The sequence below is a fragment of the Cheilinus undulatus genome, linkage group 8 (assembly GCF_018320785.1).
Source record: "Cheilinus undulatus linkage group 8, ASM1832078v1, whole genome shotgun sequence".
In the NCBI taxonomy this organism is placed as follows: domain Eukaryota; kingdom Metazoa; phylum Chordata; class Actinopteri; order Labriformes; family Labridae; genus Cheilinus; species Cheilinus undulatus.
Window position 1 is genome coordinate 54,073,624 of NC_054872.1, and position 18,853 is coordinate 54,092,476.

The 18,853-nt window shown below is 40.8% G+C and overlaps 1 protein-coding gene across 2 annotated transcripts in view; it reads left to right on the forward strand.

Moving 5' to 3' along the window:
• Positions 1-18,853, forward strand: part of thbs3a (thrombospondin 3a) — a 40,895-nt gene that overhangs the window by 1,199 nt on the left and 20,843 nt on the right. For both annotated transcript variants that reach the window (XM_041793584.1, XM_041793585.1), the window contains exons 2-12: positions 1,464-1,670; positions 3,840-4,093; positions 14,459-14,561; positions 16,134-16,160; positions 16,258-16,340; positions 16,725-16,776; positions 16,858-17,006; positions 17,242-17,379; positions 17,478-17,552; positions 17,643-17,795; positions 18,627-18,737. In XM_041793584.1, coding sequence (XP_041649518.1) covers positions 1,464-1,670; positions 3,840-4,093; positions 14,459-14,561; positions 16,134-16,160; positions 16,258-16,340; positions 16,725-16,776; positions 16,858-17,006; positions 17,242-17,379; positions 17,478-17,552; positions 17,643-17,795; positions 18,627-18,737 — 1,352 coding nt within the window. The remainder of the gene's footprint in view (positions 1-1,463; positions 1,671-3,839; positions 4,094-14,458; positions 14,562-16,133; positions 16,161-16,257; positions 16,341-16,724; positions 16,777-16,857; positions 17,007-17,241; positions 17,380-17,477; positions 17,553-17,642; positions 17,796-18,626; positions 18,738-18,853) is intronic.

The window sequence follows — 18,853 nt, forward strand, 5'->3', positions numbered from 1 at the left end:
ATCTTGGTCAGACAGAGCGGAAATAACTCCCAAGAACTTCAATAAATCGCTCTGCTTTGCTAGCCACATGCTCAGGGTCTGAAATTCCAGCGTCGACGTGTTCTGACAGGACTAAAATATCTGTTATTAACTCATGGGAGAGCTCATGCAGAGCCTCAGTGATAGCGGCCATGTTTGTGTTGTAGTTTATTTGGTGGGAAACGCCCTCGTCTGGCAGCCCTGCAGACCAAACCAATGGTTTGTGATTGTTCAGCGTTAGTCCCGCCCACTGAGTTTGATGGGAGAGGATGACAGATAAAATAAATTCATGATGCACTGCTGGAGCAGGAACAATGAATTAATTAAATGTGTCATGAATTAATTAAATGTGTAATTCACATTTAATTAATTCATGACACATTTAATTAATTAATTCATGGCACATTTAATTAATTCATAAATTACACATTTAATTAATTAATTGCATGTTTAATTAATTCATGGCACATTTAATTAATTCATGGCACATTTAATTAATTCATGGCACATTTAATTAATTAATTGCACATTTAATTAATTAATTGCATATTTAATTAATTCATGGCACATTTAATTAATTCATGGCAGATTTAATTAATTCATGGCACATTTAATTAATTTATGGCACATTTAATTAATTAATTGCATATTTAATTAATTAATGGCACATTTAATTAATTAATGAATTATATATTTCATTTTGGCACTCTCAGTCCTCCATACAAGTCAGTGAGGGTGGCATTAGATGTTGATGGTGTTTAGAAACATTGATATTCACGACTTACCGCAACGGGGTTACTAAGTAATAGTAATAATAATAATATGTTGATAGAAATAATAATGATAAAATAATTATTTCTTCTCCAGAATTAATCATTGCATTTATTAAAGGTACACTGTGTTTAATTTTGAATTTTTCCATTAATAAATAATTATAATGTATAGCTGGTAAATGACTGGAGCCATGACAGCTTTAACAGCTTTTCTCCCTCATTTTGTCATAAACATGCTTTTAAAGGAAAGCTGGGGGCTAGGTCATTAGACCTGCTGTAATTTTGAAGAGTTTTTTGAATTAAATATTTATAGACAGTGGATGTTTTATTATAAACATGACCTAAAAATCCATCAGCCAATCTAATTATAATCACAACATCTCTTTTTGAATTACTTCCAGAGATAGCTTATTGTTAAAAAGAACAACATATCCATCAATTTTGCCTCTCCATTGTGTTCTTTAAAGTGTCCTGACAGAGTCCTTGTTGTGAGGGCATCAGCAGGAAGGAGGACAGGAAGTGTCCTGTTTTTCTTCCTGTGGTGTTTCTGTCTTCAGACAGAATGGTCAACCCGTTGAGTTTCTGCTTAATTCTGATGCTTAGACAGTCGTCTTACACTTTTTCTAAATTTAATGATCAGGTTTTGATCTGTCTGTTCTTCCTCTTCCTCAGTGATTGATGTGTTGGGTCTTCAGGACTCTAAGCAGAGCGTAGCAGCGGTGGAGAAACTGTCGGGTGGTCTGAGCGCGCTCAGTGACATCTATGTGGTGTCCACATATCGGCTGCCAGCGAAGCTTGGTGGAGTCCTGCTGGGTGTTTACAGCAAACAGGATAACAGGAAATACCTGGAGATTGCCATCATGGGAAAAATAAACAAAGGTGAGATATGTAAACACTGCACCCCTGATGCTTAACAACATAGTTCAAAATCTCAGAACTTCCTCCCCCCTGCTGGTCTGATTTCACATTAGAAATACCATTCTGTACCCGAGCTACGTGTGTAGGTAAACAGTCCAGTACAGTAGGGGATCCTTTAAAAAGATTAAAGGATGACATCATCTTCAAAGGCAGAGGACAGAATATTGTGTAAAGTGTAAAGAATGCCATCCTTTGAAGATGATGTCATTATTAACACTTTACAAAACATTCTGTCCTTTGCCTTTGAAGATGATGTCATTCTTTACACTTTACAAAATATTCCTTCCTTTGCCTTTGAAGATGATGTCATTCTTTACACTTTACACAATATTGTTTCCTTTGCCTTTGAAGATGATGTCATTCTTTAAACTTTGCAAAAAATTTTGTCCTCTGCCTGTGAAGATGATGTCATTCTTTACACTTTACACAATTTTCTTTCCTTTGCCTTTGAAGATGATGTCATTCTTTATACTTTACACAAAATTGTTTCCTTTGCCTTCGAAGATGATATCATTCTTTAAACTTTACAAAAGATTCTGTCCTCTGCCTTTGAAGATGATGTCATTCTTCACACTTTGCAATACATTATGTCCTCTGACTTTGAAGATGATGTCTTTCTTCAAACTTTACAAAACATTCTGTCCTTTGCCTTTGAAGATGACGTCAATATCTACACTTTACAAAACTTTCTGTCCTTTGCCTTTGAAGATGACGTCAATATCTACACTTTACAAAACTTTCTGTCCTTTGCCTTTGAAGATGATGTCATTCTTTACACTGTACAAAACATTCTGTCCTCTGCCTTTGAAGATGATGTCATTCTTTACACTTTACAAAACATTCTGTTCTTGCCTTTGAAGATGATGTCATTCTTTACACTTTACAAAAGATTCTGTCCTCTGCCTTTGAAGATGATGTCATTCTTCACACTTTGCAATACATTATGTCCTCTGACTTTGAAGATGATGTCTTTCTTCAAACTTTACAAAACATTCTGTCCTTTGCCTTTGAAGATGACGTCAATATCTACACTTTACAAAACATTCTGTCCTTTGCCTTTGAAGATGACGTCAATATCTACACTTTACAAAACTTTCTGTCCTTTGCCTTTGAAGATGATGTCATTCTTTACACTGTACAAAACATTCTGTCCTCTGCCTTTGAAGATGATGTCATTCTTTACACTTTACAAAACATTCTTTCCTTTGCCTTTGAAGATGATGTCATTCTTTACACTTTACACAAAATTGTTTCCTTTGCCTTTGAAGATGATGTCATTCTTTACACTTTGCAATACATTATGTCCTCTGACTTTGAAGATGTTGTCTTTCTTCAAACTTTACAAAACATTCTGTCCTCTGCCTTTGAAGATGATGTCATTCTTTACACTTTACAAAACATCATCTTCAAAGGCAAAGGACAGAATGTTTTGTAAAGTGTAAAGGATGACATCATTTCCAAAGGGAGAGGAGGGAATGTTTGTGAAGCCGGTAATGTTTGGGCCTTTTCCCTCTATCATTGTTACGTATTTGGCCATTGTTGACAACATCTGGAAAAGTACATTTCCCTCTCTCCTTGCCAGCTACTGTACTCAAGTCCATAAGTCCTGTGCCCAAGACCACCTTTTCCAGTGTGCCCATGCACAGTTCCCAAGATCAGCATGCTTTTGTTCCCCCTGAACCAAAGCAACCAAAATTCTGGTTCAGAAGTACTTGGATGTTGGTCCACAACCCTGACACAAATGTGTCCTATAATTCATCCCAGCTGTCATCAGCAGGATTTTTTCTGTTGTTTCCACTCAGTCAGATACTCAAACCACAGACTCCTTTTTTATGAATGGAAATATTTCCCCCACGCTAAGCAGCCTGACACGTTTGGAACGTTTGGAAACTTTGACATCTCCTGAATGTTAAATAAATTATTTATTGGAGGGTAAACGAACATGTCATGGCAGGAGAAGGTGGCTCTGTTTCCGCTGCAGGAAAAACCCATTACAGCTGGTAGAAACAGACGCTGGAGGTCAGTCAGTCTGCAGAGGGTTCTGTTCGTGTCTTTGTATGAAGGATATCTTAAAATACTGTCATGTTCACATTCAGTTCTTGATGGTTTACTACCCTGTCCACCCCTCAGTGTTGGTGCGGTACGTGCGTGCTGATGGGAAGCTGCACACAGTGAACCTGCAGAACGCCGCGCTGGCAGATGGTCGGACTCACTCCATCATTCTGAGACTTGGCGGTCTCCAGCGTGACCACATGAACATGGAGCTCTACCTCAACTGTCGATTAGCTGATTCCACCCAGGGCCTGCCGCCATTAGTCCCTCTGCCCCGAGAGGCAGAGATGGTGGAGATCAGACACGGGCAGAAGGCCTACGCCCGCCTGCAGGTGAGAGATGGGAAGAATCAAACTGACAGGAAAAAACACGTAGAAAAGAACTGTAGAAAGAGATGTTTGAGGAATTCATAAAGCTGATGGATTAACGGGCAGTGTCAGGCAGAGAATTTAACAGGTATGATCAGGAAAAGAAGCCCTGACTCTGCTGCTCACAATGTTTGAATACAGCAGTGGTTCTCAATCTATTCAGCCCGCGACCCCCAAAATACAGGTGCCAGAGACCGGGGACCCCACTGTACCTGGAGGTGGTTGAACACAGCCATGAACTTTCTAGAATAGTCATGTGGAGACAAGGCTGTCCATAAAGGAGAAGGTTCCTCGGATCCAGCCAAACTGGGGGCCCATGGAGGTCAGCAAAACCATGGTCCATTGTAAAGTTAAGCTGTGGTATCCATATTCCATATTTAACCGAGAAAAATAACCATTCTTATCAAAAAAATATCTTTTTTAATCATTTGTGTAGTGAATAGCCTTCTTAAAAATTTAAATCCCCTTTGTTAAAAAAAAAAAAAGAATTAAAATTGGTTTAAAAATGGCTACAATGCTTTAATAATGGCCAAAAATGATGGAAAAGGTGGTGAAATTGGATTTTAAATGTAGACAAAATTGGTTAGAAGTGGCCAAAATTAGAAAAAAATTGCAAAAAAAGATGACAAAAATTGGTTAAAGTGGTAAAATGGGCATAAATAGTGGCAAAAGGGAGTTAAAAGTGGCTGAAATGGCTTTAATTGGCAATAATGGGTGGAAATTTAATAAAATGGGATGAAAAATAGTTAAAAATCTAGCAAAAAGGGTTCACTTAGAAAGAAAAAAATAGACAGATATTGGCAGAAATTGGTTGAACTAGCAAAAATGGGCATGTGAAATGCTGAAATGGGGTTAAAATGGGAAAAAAATGGGCATAAAAAGGGGTTAAAAGTGGCAATAATGGGCCAGCAGAGGCAACATAAAGCTAAAGTGGCAAGAATGGTTTAGAAGTGGCAAAACAGGGTGAAAGAAAGAGTTTAAAACTGACAAAAATAGTTTTTAAAAGTCAAAATTTGTTAAAATTGGTGGGGAAAATAATGAAAAGGGGTTAAAATTTGACAAAATGGCCATCTGGAGACCCCCTCTCAGTGTCTTGCAACCTCCAATGGGGTCAACATTTATAATAATAATAATAATAATAATACATTTCATTTATAAGTGCCTTTCTGAACACTCAAGGTCACTTTACAGATAAAAACAAGTACAATAAACAACAGATAAAAGCAAACACAATATAAAATATAAAATAGGACAAAGAAATTATGAAGAATAAGCAATCCTGAACAGGTGGGTTTTGAGTTTTGATTTGAAGAGAGGGAGAGAGTCAATGTTCTGGATGTCTGGTGGGAGTGAGTTCCAGAGTTGGGGAGTAGAGCGGCTGAAAGCTCTGCTCCCCAAGGTGCTGAGGCGGGCAGAGGGCACAGTGAGGTGGATGGAGGAGGAGGATCTGAGGGAGCGGGAGGAGGTGGCGATATGGAGCAGATCAGAGAGATAAGGGGGGGCGAGATTGTGGATGGCCTTGAACGCATACAGGAGGATTTTGAATTCTATTCTGGATTTAACTGGGAGCCAATGGAGCTGCTGTAGGACGGGGGTGATGTGGTGAAATGAGGGAGTTTTGGTGATGATGAGAGCAGCTGAGTTCTGAACCAGTTGAAGTTTATGGAGAGATTTGTGAGGAAGACCAAAGAGGAGGGAACTGCAGTAATCAATATGGAAGGTAATGAGGCTGTGGACAAGAATAGAAGTGGTAAGAGGGCTGAGGGAGGGGCGGAGGCGGTTGATGTTGCGTAGATGGAGATATCCAGACCGGGTGATATTATTGATGAGGGCTTGAAATGATAGGGAGCTGTCGAGGATGACACCCAGACTCTTAACCTGAGGGGAGGGGGAGACTGAGGAGCTGTCAATGGTGAGGGAGAGACTGTCAGCTTTTGATGAGGTGGATTTTGTGCCAATGAGGAGGATTTCTGTTTTATCACTGTTTAATTTAAGGAAATTGGAGGTGAACCAGGATTTTATTTCAGAGAGGCAGTTGGTGAGGGAGGGGGGTGGAAGTGAGGAGTTGGGTTTGCTGGAGAGGTAGAGCTGGGTGTCATTCGTGAAGCAGTGGAAGTGAATGTTGAATTTTCTGAAGATATTGCCAAGGGGAAGGAGGTAGATGATGAAAAGGAGGGGCCCCAGGACAGAGCCCTGGGGCACACCTGAAGTGGTGGGGGAGGGCTGGGATGTGAAGGTTTTTAGATGGATAAACTGAGTCGACCTGAGAGGAATGAGTGAAACCAGTTGAGGGGGGTGGAAGTGATGCCGATGGAAGATAATCTGTTGAGGACGATGGGGTGAGATATTGTGTCGAAGGCCGCACTCAGATTGAGGAGGATGAAGATGGAGAGTAAACCGGAGTCAGCTGCTATGAGGAGGTCATTGGTGATTTTAGGAGGGCTGTTTCTGTACTATGGCGGGGGCGGAAACTGGACTGGAATTGTTCGTAGAGGGAATTATGAGTTAGATGGGAGTGGAGTTGAGTGGCACCTATTTTTTCAAGGATTTTGGAGATGGGGCGGAGGTTATTGAAGTTGTTAGGATCTGAGTGGGGTTTTTTCAGTATAGGGGTGACAGAAGCAGTTTTAAAGAGGGAGGGAACAATTCCAGTGGTGAGTGAGGAGTGGATGATGGCAGATATGAGGGGGAGCAGAGAGGGGAGGCAGGGTTTCACCAGAGCTGTGGGGAGGGGATCAAGCAGACATGTGGAGGGTTTGGATTTCTGGATGAGGGCTGAGATGTCAGAAGGGGCAGGAAGTTTGAAACCAGAAAGTGGCTGTGAAAAGTGTGGGGGAAGTTCAGAGGAGGAGGGAGGTGATGGATTTGAGTCGAAGTGCTGGTGGATTGTGTTAATTTTGTCATTGAAGAAGAGTAGTAGGGATTTACAGGTGTCGGTGGAGTAGAGGTGGGCGGGTAGGGAGTCCGGGGGTTGGAGTAGTTTGTTGAGTAGTGAAAATAGAGTCCTGGTGTTTCCTTCATTTGAACTGATGAGGCCGGAGCAGTAGTTGGATTTTGCTTGAGAGATGGAGTCCTTGTACTGTAGTATATGGGGGTTGTGAGACCAGATTTTCTATGGAGACACTCAAGTTGGCGACCTTTTGCTTTCATGGACCGGAGTTCAGGGGTAAACCAGGGGGCAGTGTGGGTGACGGAAACAGACCGAGTTTTTATTGGAGCAAGAGAGTTGAGGATGTTGTTTAAACCATTGTTGTAGAAAGCAGCCAGATCGTCGGGGGTGGATGGATAGTCCAGAGTCAGGGTACTGTCGATACAGGAGGAGAGGGTGTCCATGTTAATGTCCTTAATATTCTGGAATGAGATGAGGCGTGGTGGCTTGGTTGTGGAGGTTGTGGAGAGTGTGACATTAAATGAGAGAAGGAAATGGTCAGTTAGGGGGAGTTCATCAGCTGAGCAGTTGGAGGGGATGAGACCAGAACAACAGACTAAGTCCAGGGTGTGTCCTTCAATGTGTGTGGGAAAATCAGAATATTGGATGAATCCTAGGCTGTCAGTGCATGATGAGAAGTGGCTGGTGAGGGGGAGATTCTTATTGTCCATGTGTTTGTTGAAGTCTCCTAACAGTATAACATTTGGTGAGAGAGTGGAGAGATGTGAGGAGTGCAGCAGAGTCATTGAGAAATTCACTGTTTGGCTGGGGGGGGCGTTAACCGTAGCAGTGATTGTGGGAGTGGGTCCAGAGAGTTTGCAGGCAATACATTCCTCACCCCGAATTTCCATATACAGCGTGTGCGCCGGCGAATCGAACTGCGGAGCGCTTCGCTCCCTCTCTAGCCTATCAGAGCATTCCCTTAGCCGGCGCTCCAGACCGGCAGCGGCGCGTTTCAGACACGCTGCAGGTTTATTTCAGCGCTGCCAAACCATCACCATCGTTCAGAAAGCACCAACCATGCAAGTCACAAGAGTAGAACATCCGGTTCTTTCAAAATAAAACACAATGCACGGACTCCCGATCGCAAATCATTACTATATCAACATTACGTCTGATCCTGCAGCCAGAGCGAAGGGTCATCGAGGGGTCAGTGGGTCACAGAGCTACAGTGGCACCTTTGACGAGGAACAGTTACGTTTTTGGGATATTTAGCCAAAGAATTTTGCATAAAACCAAAGATCTTTTAAACAAACATGAACCTTTTGACTTCTTAATGTACTCACTCTATTGAGGAAGCAACAATATCACGGACTTATACCAGAAAGGATGATAAATTAACCCCAAAAGGTCAAACAGTCCACTGTTGACATGCTTTTCCTGCGTGAATTCGCAGTTCTCCCGTGATCTCTGAGGATCAGGGCTGCGCTCCAGACTCGCTTCCAGCGGGCGAGGTCGCTCGCCTTTCGGTCGGAGCAAACCCGCGGAGCGCCCGCTGTATATGGAAATTCGGGGTCAGAGGTGGAGGCAGGCACAGACACTGGCAGGACTTTCCAGTTCTCGCGGTAAATTATCGCGAGACCTCCCCGCGACCTAAGCCACGGGGTTGACAGATGTAAACACACCCCGGACGAGTGGGTCGTTGAGGTGGGGGAAGTCATTGGGCTGCTACCGTGTTTCAGTCAAACAGAGGAAATCAGACTTGGGGTCGGTGAGGAGATCCTGGAGGAGCTGTGAGTGAGCGGGTGTTGAGAAGACCGGAGCGGACGGGAGTGTTGAGACTGACAGCGTCAGCCCACCTAGCTAGGCCGGCTAACACGCCATGGTCAGCAGCCCCGCCGGTGTTTCTGGGAGTGCGGCGAGTTGTGGACCAGAGGGACTGTATTTTTGTGGAGCTGTCTCGATAGAAGGACCGGCGGGACCCTCGATGGATGTATCTCCGGCAAGGCAGGAGTGCAGTGTCCGGGTGGAGACGCAGGACAGCCGGTGGAGGGTCAGCCAGGTGACAGCGGAGACGGAGGAGCTCAGCGGCGGTAAACTGGAGTATACCAGCCACGGGTCGGTGGAGGAGCGACAGAAGAGTCCGGATACAAAACTCACTGGACCACATGTCGTGTGCACCGAAAGCCGGGACGGGTCGCGGGGCGCCCAAAACTGATAGCCCGAGGGTTACTGGGTGATACAGCCCCCACATTTGAGGCCATAACAGAAGAAGACATTAAAACGTTACCGGTGAGTAGCGGCAGCAAGCCGCGCCAGCGTCCACTCAACCGGAACCGGGATTGAGAACCTCCGGAATACAGTAGCGTGAAAAAGTATTTGCCCCATCCTAATTTCTTATATTTTTTGCGTATTTGTAACACTTAAATGTTTGAGATCATCAAACTAATTCTATATTAGAAAAGATAACCCGGGTAAATCCAAAAGTCAGCATTTAAAGGATGATTTCATAAAACATCCAAACCTATCTGGCCCTTTGTGAAAAGTAAGCATCACTGTTAACTCACGATTTAATAAGGAGGGTAATGTTTTTCACTCAGGGCCAGGTAGGTCTGGATATTTTTTCCCTTAATGAAATCTTCATTTAAACACTGACTTCTGTATTTACTCAGGTAATCTTTGTCTGATGTGAAAATGAGATGATCTAAAACAGGGATGTCAAACTCATCGTACCTGGCCCGCCAGATCATATTTTTATTATAACCGGCCCACTGAGCTGCAGATTTCCTCCAGTTTAAACACGTAAACCTAACCCTGATGATTTATAATGTCCTCGTTCTGCCATAAAAGTAAGAAAAAGTTAAAATAACTAGATAAAAAGTCAGGAATGTGGGGAAATAAATTTCTGTTTTCATTTCATATTCTTGATGTAGCATCTCACAGTTATCAGGAAAGTTTAATTTCATATTTTGACCTTTTAACTCATGATTTTATTTTTTTTCTCACGTTTTGACCTTTTAGCTCCTTACTTTGACTTTTATCTCACATTTTTGACTTTTCATTCCAAATTTTTTTTTACCATTTTTTGATCCTCAATTTTGAAATTACAAGTAATATTTTGACCTTTTAACTCACGATTTTATTTTATTTTTTCTCATGTTTTGACCTTTTTAGGTCCCTACTTTGACTTTTATCTCATAGTTTGGCCTTCTGTGTCCTCAAATCCTCAATTTCATTTTTTAAGTAATATTTTGACCTGTAAAACTCAAAATTTAGTTATTTTTTCAGGCTTTGACATTTGTAACCAATAACTTTCAACTTTATCTCATATTTTGACCTTTATAACTCATAATTTCAACCATGATTCAAACATTCTTTCTTGTATATTTGCCTTTTAAAAACATGATTTTGACTTTAAATGCCTTTTGAGCGAATAAGTTTGAATTTTTATCTCAGATTTCAAGCCTTTAAACTTAACATTTTTACTTTTTTAAATCTCATAATCATTTATCATCAGTGCTAAGGGTTTTTCCCCCCATAATTCATTGCTGATGAAAACGAGGTTGATGGTTTATGGTTAAATGTTGGCCTTGTTCGGCCCTCAGGTTAGACCCAGGTTCAGAATTCGGCCCCTGCTGTGATTGAGTTTGACGTCCCTGATCTAAAACATTTAAGTGTGACCAAGTAGCAAAACAATAACACCAGGAAGAGGGAAAATACAGCAGTGTCTATGCAGCTGTGTGACCATGATTTCTAATATGACAGAATTTCCCATGAGTAGCTGATTAAACCATACTGTCATGCTCATCTGCACGCTGCACCACTAACAGTGAACAATCAGCCTAAAATACAGCTGGACTTCAAACTCAGGGTCCAGAATTTGACTGAAATAGTACACTGGCTTTACAAATCAAGGCTCTGTCCCAGTTCTACACCTTGATTTAAAGTTCCTCCCTGACCCTTTAAAACAGTTAAAGTTTACAGTATTTATGTAAACAGATGGGACGAAAGTACTGGACATTTCTACTGCAGGTGACCTTTCACAATTCTTCTTCAGATCAAGCAGACCCTAAACAATGAAACAACATGGAATTATTCTGATGGATCAGTGTTACTCGACCCTGCTCAACCAAAGAGCCAAGATGTTGAAAAATACATTTGCAAGAGCCACAATCTAAGTGGTGAAAAGTGGCAATTAAAATAAGTTAAAGGTGACAAAAATGGGCAAAAAGCAGTAAACACTGGGAGAGAAGTGGCAATAAAGGGCAGAGAGTGGCAAAAGTTGGTGAAAAGTGACCCAAAAAACAGAGTTACAGGTGGCAACTAGAAAAGCACTCAGAGGGTGCAGACCTCCACCATCAGCCCTATCTCCCAATAGTGAAGCTTCAAAAAATATCTGGATCCGTCCCCATGTGCCCCCCACCACGGCATTCACTGATTACTCCCTCCCCAGTTCTTCCTTATGCCATTTCTAACATTTCCTGGAGATTTCATCAAATCTGTCCACAAATTTTTGAATTATGTTGCTAACAAACAAACAAACAAAATAACAAACAAATGTACAAACTAACAAACAAATGAACAAACTAACTAACAAACAAACTAACAAATAAATGTGCAAACAAACAAACTAACTAACAAACAAACTAACTAACAAACAAACTAACTAACAAACAAACTAACAAATAAATGTGCAAACAAACAAACTAACTAACAAACAAACTAACTAACAAACAAATGAACAAACTTACAAACTAACTTACAAACTAACAAACGAACAAACAAACGAACAAATGAACAAACGAGCGAACAAACAACAAACAAACTGACAAACAAACAAACTAACAAACAAATGAACAAACTTACAAACTAACTTACAAACTAACAAACGAACAGACAAACAAACAAACAAACTAACTAACTAACAAAAAAGCAAACAAACGAACAAACAAACGAACAAATAGCAAACGAGCGAACAAACAACTAACAAACGAACAAACAAATCAACAAACAAATGAACAAACTAACAAAAAACAAACAAACTAACAAACCAACGAACTAACAAACTAACAAACAAAATACTTACAAACTAACAAACTAACAAACAAAATACTTACAAACTAACAAACAAACAAACTAACAAATAAATGTACAAACAAACAAACTAACTAACAAACAAAAAAGCAAACAAACGAACAAACAAACGAACAAATAGCAAACGAGCGAACAAACAACTAACAAACGAACAAACAAATCAACAAACAAATGAACAAACTAACAAAAAACAAACAAACTAACAAACAAACAAACCAACGAACTAACAAACTAACAAACAAAATACTTACAAACTAACAAACAAACAAACTAACAAATAAATGTACAAACAAACAAACTAACTAACAAACAAAAAAGCAAACAAACGAACAAACAAACAAACAAATAGCAAACGAGCGAACAAACAACTAACAAACAAACGAACAAACAAATGAACAAACTAACAAAAAACAAACAAAATAACAAACAAACAAACCAACGAACTTACAAACTAACAAACAAACAAACTAACAAATAAATGTACAAACTAACAAACAAACTAACTAACAAACAAACAAACAAACAAATTAATAAACAAAAGAATGGACAAACAAATGAAAAAACTACCAAACAAACAAACAAACAAATGAACAAACAAACAAAAATACGAACAAACGAATAAACAAATGAACAAACAAGCGAACAAACAAACAAACCAACAAACTAACAAACAAACAAACCAACAAACTAACAAACTAACAAACCAACGAACTAACAAACTAACAAACATAAAAACTTACAAACTAACAAACAAACTAACAAATAAATGTACAAACAAACAAACAAACAAACAAACAAACAAACTAACAAATAAATGAACAAACAAACTAACAAACAAACAAACTAACAAATAAATAAACAAACAAACTAACAAACAAACAAATTAATAAACAAAAGAATGAACAAACAAATGAAAAAACCACCAAACAAACAAACTAACAAATGAACAAACAAACAAAAATAAGAACAAACGAACAAACAAACGAACAAATGAACAAACGAGTGAACAAGCAACTAACAAACTGACAAACAAACAAACGAACAAACAAATGAACAAACTAACAAAAAACAAACAAACTAACAAACAAACAAACCAACGAACTAAAAAACTAACAAACAAAAAACTTACAAACTAACAAACAAACAAACTAACAAATAAATGTACAAACAAACCAATTAACTAACTTACAAACAAACAAACAAACAAACGAACAAATTAATAAACAAAAGAATGAACAAATGAAAAAACTACCAAACTAACAAACGAACAAACAAACAAAAATAAGAACAAACGAACGAACAAATTAACAAACTAACTAACAAACAAACAGCCAATCAACAAACAAACGAACAGACAAACAAACTAACAAACAAACAAACTAACTAACCAATGAACAAACAAACAAATGAACAAACTACAAAACAAACAAACTAACTATCAAACCAACAAACAAACAAACAAACTAACAAAAAACTAACAAACAAAAAACTAACAAACGAACAAACAAAAGATCAAACTAACTAACTAACAAACTAACAAATGAACAAACAAACAAAAATAAGAACAAACGAACAAATTAAACAAACTAACAAACAAAAGATCGAACTAACTAACAAACTAACAAATGAACAAACAAACAAAAATAAGAACAAACGAACAAATTAAACAAACTAACAAACAAAAGATCGAACTAACAAACTAACAAATGAACAAACAAACAAAAATAAGAACAAACGAACCAACAAATTAACAAACAAACGAACAAACAAACTAACTAACTAACTAACAAACCCTCCCGATCACATAACCTCCTTGGTGGAGGTAAAAATGGTTAAAATGTGGCAAAAACTTGACAAAAAATGGGTGAAGATGGACTTAAATTGGCAAAATCTGCAAAAAGGTGGGAAAAAGGACAAAAAGTGGCAGTCAATTGCAAAAGACAGCTTTAATGGGCGAAAAGTGGTAAAAAGGGCAAAAGGAGGCAAAAAAAATGCAACAAGTGGTCCAAAAGTGGCAAACACTGAGAGGAAGCTTAAGTTGGGGGGAAGTGGCAAAAAGGGGCAAAGAGTTGCAAAAAGCAGGATAAAAATGTCAAGAATGGGCTAAAAATGTGTAAAAGAAGTGGCAAAAATAGGCTAAAAGCAGTAGAAATGTAATGAAAGTAGCAAAAAATTGCAAAGAAGGGCAGTGGAAACATACAGACAAAAAGTAAAGGTTGACAATTAAGTCTGACAATCAAAGCCTGCTGTGTAAGAGTGGGAAACAAACTGATTAATGTGACTTGCAATGGATAATTTCTGAGGCCAGTGTTTACACACAGTTGTTCACACATTATGTTGGATTCAAACCCCTCTCTCTACATCAGGGTGCGGTGGAGTCCCTCAGACTGGCTCTAGGGGGCAGCGTTGCTAAAGCAGGAGCTCTGACAGACTGTCCGTTCCAGGGAGACTCGTCTTCTTATAACTCAGGTAAGCTCAGGTTAACCCTTTAACACCTAGCTCTCTCACATCTCTCCACCCTGCCTATGAACGCTGCCCACCTTCCCAAACAGGTTGCTACTGAAACCACAAATCTGACACCAAAACGTGGGTAATCTTGTCCTGCTTGTGGTAAACCGGTTTCTACAGCAATAGAATATACTGGTTGGCTGGTAGATAGCCAGTTTCTAGATAGTCTGTATACTCTGATGGAGAATCTGTGGAGGAACCCAGAGGGCCACATTTCTTAACAGAAACAACATGAAATGAACATGGCTGCTTCAGTAAATCCTGACTTTGCTCACGGTGAAATCTGTTTGATGACAGCAGTCATGGCCCTGCTGCTGTGAGACGAGTTTGAGAGAGCTTCTCCACTTATTATCCCAGTGAAATCAGATAGCTGTAAACCAGCAGCTAGCATCAGCAGTAAGCACTCATTAAAAATAAACAGACATTCACCAACACTCAACACCTAGCATTAGCAGTTTAGTCCAAGCTTATTTAGCATGCAACACTTTCCTCAGAAAATGCATTCTCTATTTTAAAACAAAGACTTTTGGACTTTCTGATCTTGAATAAAACAAATCAGATTGATCATGTTCATCAGTGAGGTTTAGAGCTGCTACATTTTTAAAGCAGTTTCACTAAGCTAAGCTAGCTGTTTCCCTGTACTTCATGATTAGCATAAACAGGATAACATTCAGGCTTTATGATTGCCCAAATCTTTAAAGGGACAATGTGTAGAATTTGGCATTTTAGCGGCATCTAGCGTTCAGATTTTAGAATGAGCCGATCTGTTACCAAAACGTCACATCACTAGGCGACGAGAGCCTGTGAAGACCAAAAAGGATGGTGAGCCGGACGTCATTTACAGCAGTGACGAGGTGAGGGTTTATTCATTCCTTTTTGTAACCATAATTTTTATTGATTATAGGTCAGTCTTCTTCTCCACCTGCCTTCCAGGTAGCTTTCAGGACCGGCGGGCAGGTTCGTATTTAAAAATCGCGTTTCGCTCTTTCTGTCCCCAAAACGTTGCCGTAGACAACATGGCGGTTCAATATGGCAGCCTCCGTGAGGGCGACCCGCGGTAATGTAAATTTATAAAACTTTTTTCTAATTTTGTAAAAAGAAAACGAAAGTTTAAAGGGGATGATTGTGCACTTATTTTAACATACTTCACATAGATATATAAACATTATATCCCATGTACACCGTTTCTGTTCAGCGAAATGCAGCCAAATTCTACACATTGTACCTTTAAAGGGACGGTACATTTTGATTATAATTATTTCTAATGTGTGGCAGGCCTCAGAGTCAGCTGATCAGCTGGTCTCACTCATACTCATGCTGTCTTATTTTAGCTGCTCTAGCCTGCTGCTCCCTCTGCAAGCTGCTTTTTGCAGCCCTCCTCCACCCCAGCTCCTCTATAATGCCCCTACCTTAAGCAGAGCCACACCCCCAAATATAGATAACAGCAACGAGAGCAGAGACAAATATTCACTGCAGATCACGTGTGCTTCTTGGCATAGAGGTCCTGACTAAAGTATATTTCTGTGATTTCAGTGAGCGGGGAGGTGAACTCCATCCTCGGTGAGTTTAAACTGATCAGTCATCCTTAATTTCGCTGATTGATTATCACATCTTCCATCCTAGTGTTCTGTGCTGACCTTGTGATGCTTGCTTTCAGGTGATCACACAAAGGCTCTGATTGGTCAGCTCATCATTTTCAACCAGATCCTGGGAGAGCTGAGGCAGGACATCAGGGAACAGGTAAGGCTGACTACACACTAGACATTTCCCTCCAGGATCAGTTCAGACCGTCCTTTAGTCTCTAGTCTCCCGCATTTTTAAAGTCCAGTAAGATTCTAAAATCCTCCAGTCTGAACTAAATATTACTGATGTGAAAGCAGAGAGAGGGGAGGAAGACGGGGAGCAATGTAGCCCGGGAAAGATATGAAACAATCATACCTGGTGGAAACATGCCCATATTTGGACTTTGAATGATCTAGTGAGTTGCCAGCTTTACATAGAAACGTACCTATTTCACACTGAGTGTCTGTGTTCTCCACTGTTCTTAAAATCTGAAAAGACTTCAGTCACCTGGTGTGTAGCCAGGTGAGTTGGCATGTGTTGATGATGTCCTTTCCCTGACAGGTGAAGGAGATGTCTCTGATCCGAAACACCATCCTGGAGTGTCAGGTTTGTGGTGAGTCAGTAGCTTCATGTCTTCATATACAGCTGGTTATATACCAGAGGACCTGACTGAAGACAGGCACTTTGTCTGCAGGTTTCCACGAGCCCCGCTCTCGCTGTTCTCCTAACCCCTGCTTTAAGGGCGTGGCCTGTATGGAGAGCCTGCAGTACCCTGGATACACCTGTGGACCCTGCCCACCTGGAACCAGCGGCAACGGGACGCACTGCCACGACATCGACGAGGTAACAATGACGCTAAACTTTCATCCCTAATCTGCTCATGCCAGGTTCTTCCTGATGACTAGGGTCTGTGCTGTCCCAAACCATGTTAAACTGATGCATCAGTGCATTTGTAGCATGTTCTGGTGTTTAACTCTGTGCTATCATCAAAGTAAATGAAAGGCACGTCTCACACTGAAGCCTCTCCTAAATAAAGGCCGGCTTATTAACATCACCTCTGATTCTGTGTGGGATTCAGTGTGAGCTGCAGCCCTGTTTCTCTCCTGACGCCTGTGTGAACACCATAGGAGGGTTCACTTGTAAACCGTGTCCTCCTGGGCTATGGGGGGCGCCACTCGCTGGAACGGGGCTGGACTACGCCAAGTCACACAGACAGGTCAGACACAACACAAACACTCTGTGGGAACTTTTGTTTTTATATTTATTCTACCTTCATACAGTGATTATTTACTACTATAACTGTGTCTGAGTCAGGAATGTGCAGATATCGATGAGTGTTTGGATCTTCCTGATGCCTGCGTTTCAAACTCTGTGTGCATCAATACCATGGTGAGTTCATGTGTCTTTATAAACACATGGTTAGCTGACTCATTGGGAAGCAGTGCCATCTAGTGGACACTCTGTTTCATGCTCTTTCAGGGCTCCTACAGGTGTGGGGGCTGTAAACCTGGCTTCCTCGGTAACCAGACGTCAGGATGCTTCCCCAGAAAGTCGTGTGCTGCTTTGACCTTTAACCCCTGTGACACTAACGCCCACTGCACCATGGAGAGGAACGGAGAGGTCGCCTGCAGGGTGAGATTGAGGCTGAGACACATGTAGACATTTCTACTGTGAGCGTGTGTATCACCTCTGACCTGATCTGTTTCACACATCCATCTGGTAAACCTCTCATAGACAGTGTTTGGGAAAGGGCAGAGCCTTTGAGAAAGAAGTCAGAGGTTGATTGGATGAACGCTCGGTCTGTCACATCTTTACGGGCCAATCAGAGCAACAAAACACGTGACGTAGCCGCTACCGAGAAGTAAACTCCATAGAGAACTTCATAACAGTAACCATGGCGACTCCGCCGCACCTGAAAGTACCGCCCCTTGTCGCTGATTAGTCCTGTCACTTTGTAAGCGAGCCCAAACGGTTCAGATGGGAGCTTTGAAGATGGATTCATCAGTGAGAAACACGGAAACGGGCATATCCATCTGCTATGAGAGGTTAGCAAAATAACTCATTCGCTTAGAGGTGCCCCTGCAATATCCATAAAACATCATCCCCAAGCCAGGTTTTCACCTCTTTCCTACTAAATACATCTAATCCACTACAATTTTACTGTAGAGTTGGTGTTGTTCTTGTTAAAGACACTTCTTCAGCTCTTGTACAGTTTGTCTGATTTTATTGTCTCGCCATTTAACAGGAAGTTTCTATTCCTCAAACAAACACAGTCCAGCCTGCTTTAAACTGTACCTGGGTATAACAGAGATGGACGTCTCCGAGGCAGCCCATTCAGCAGCGGTGTTGTTCTCTAAACCTTGGCATGCATGACGGTGCTAGGGCCCGTTTGGTGCTGCCTGCAGCCCCAGTGGAATCAAACCTCTTATCGCCCACGCTGCTGTGTTTTCATGTGTGTTGCAGTGTAATGTTGGCTGGGCGGGCAACGGGAACACGTGTGGAGTGGACACAGACATTGACGGGTATCCTGACCGCTCGCTGCCCTGCATGGACAACAACAAACACTGCAAACAGGTGAGACACCTGGTCACATTGCTGTACAGGTAGGAGCTTGTCCTTAAATCACTCACACGCTGGCAGTGGATTTCTTCAATAAAGTCATTGGACAGAAGTTTACCTGTTCACCTCAC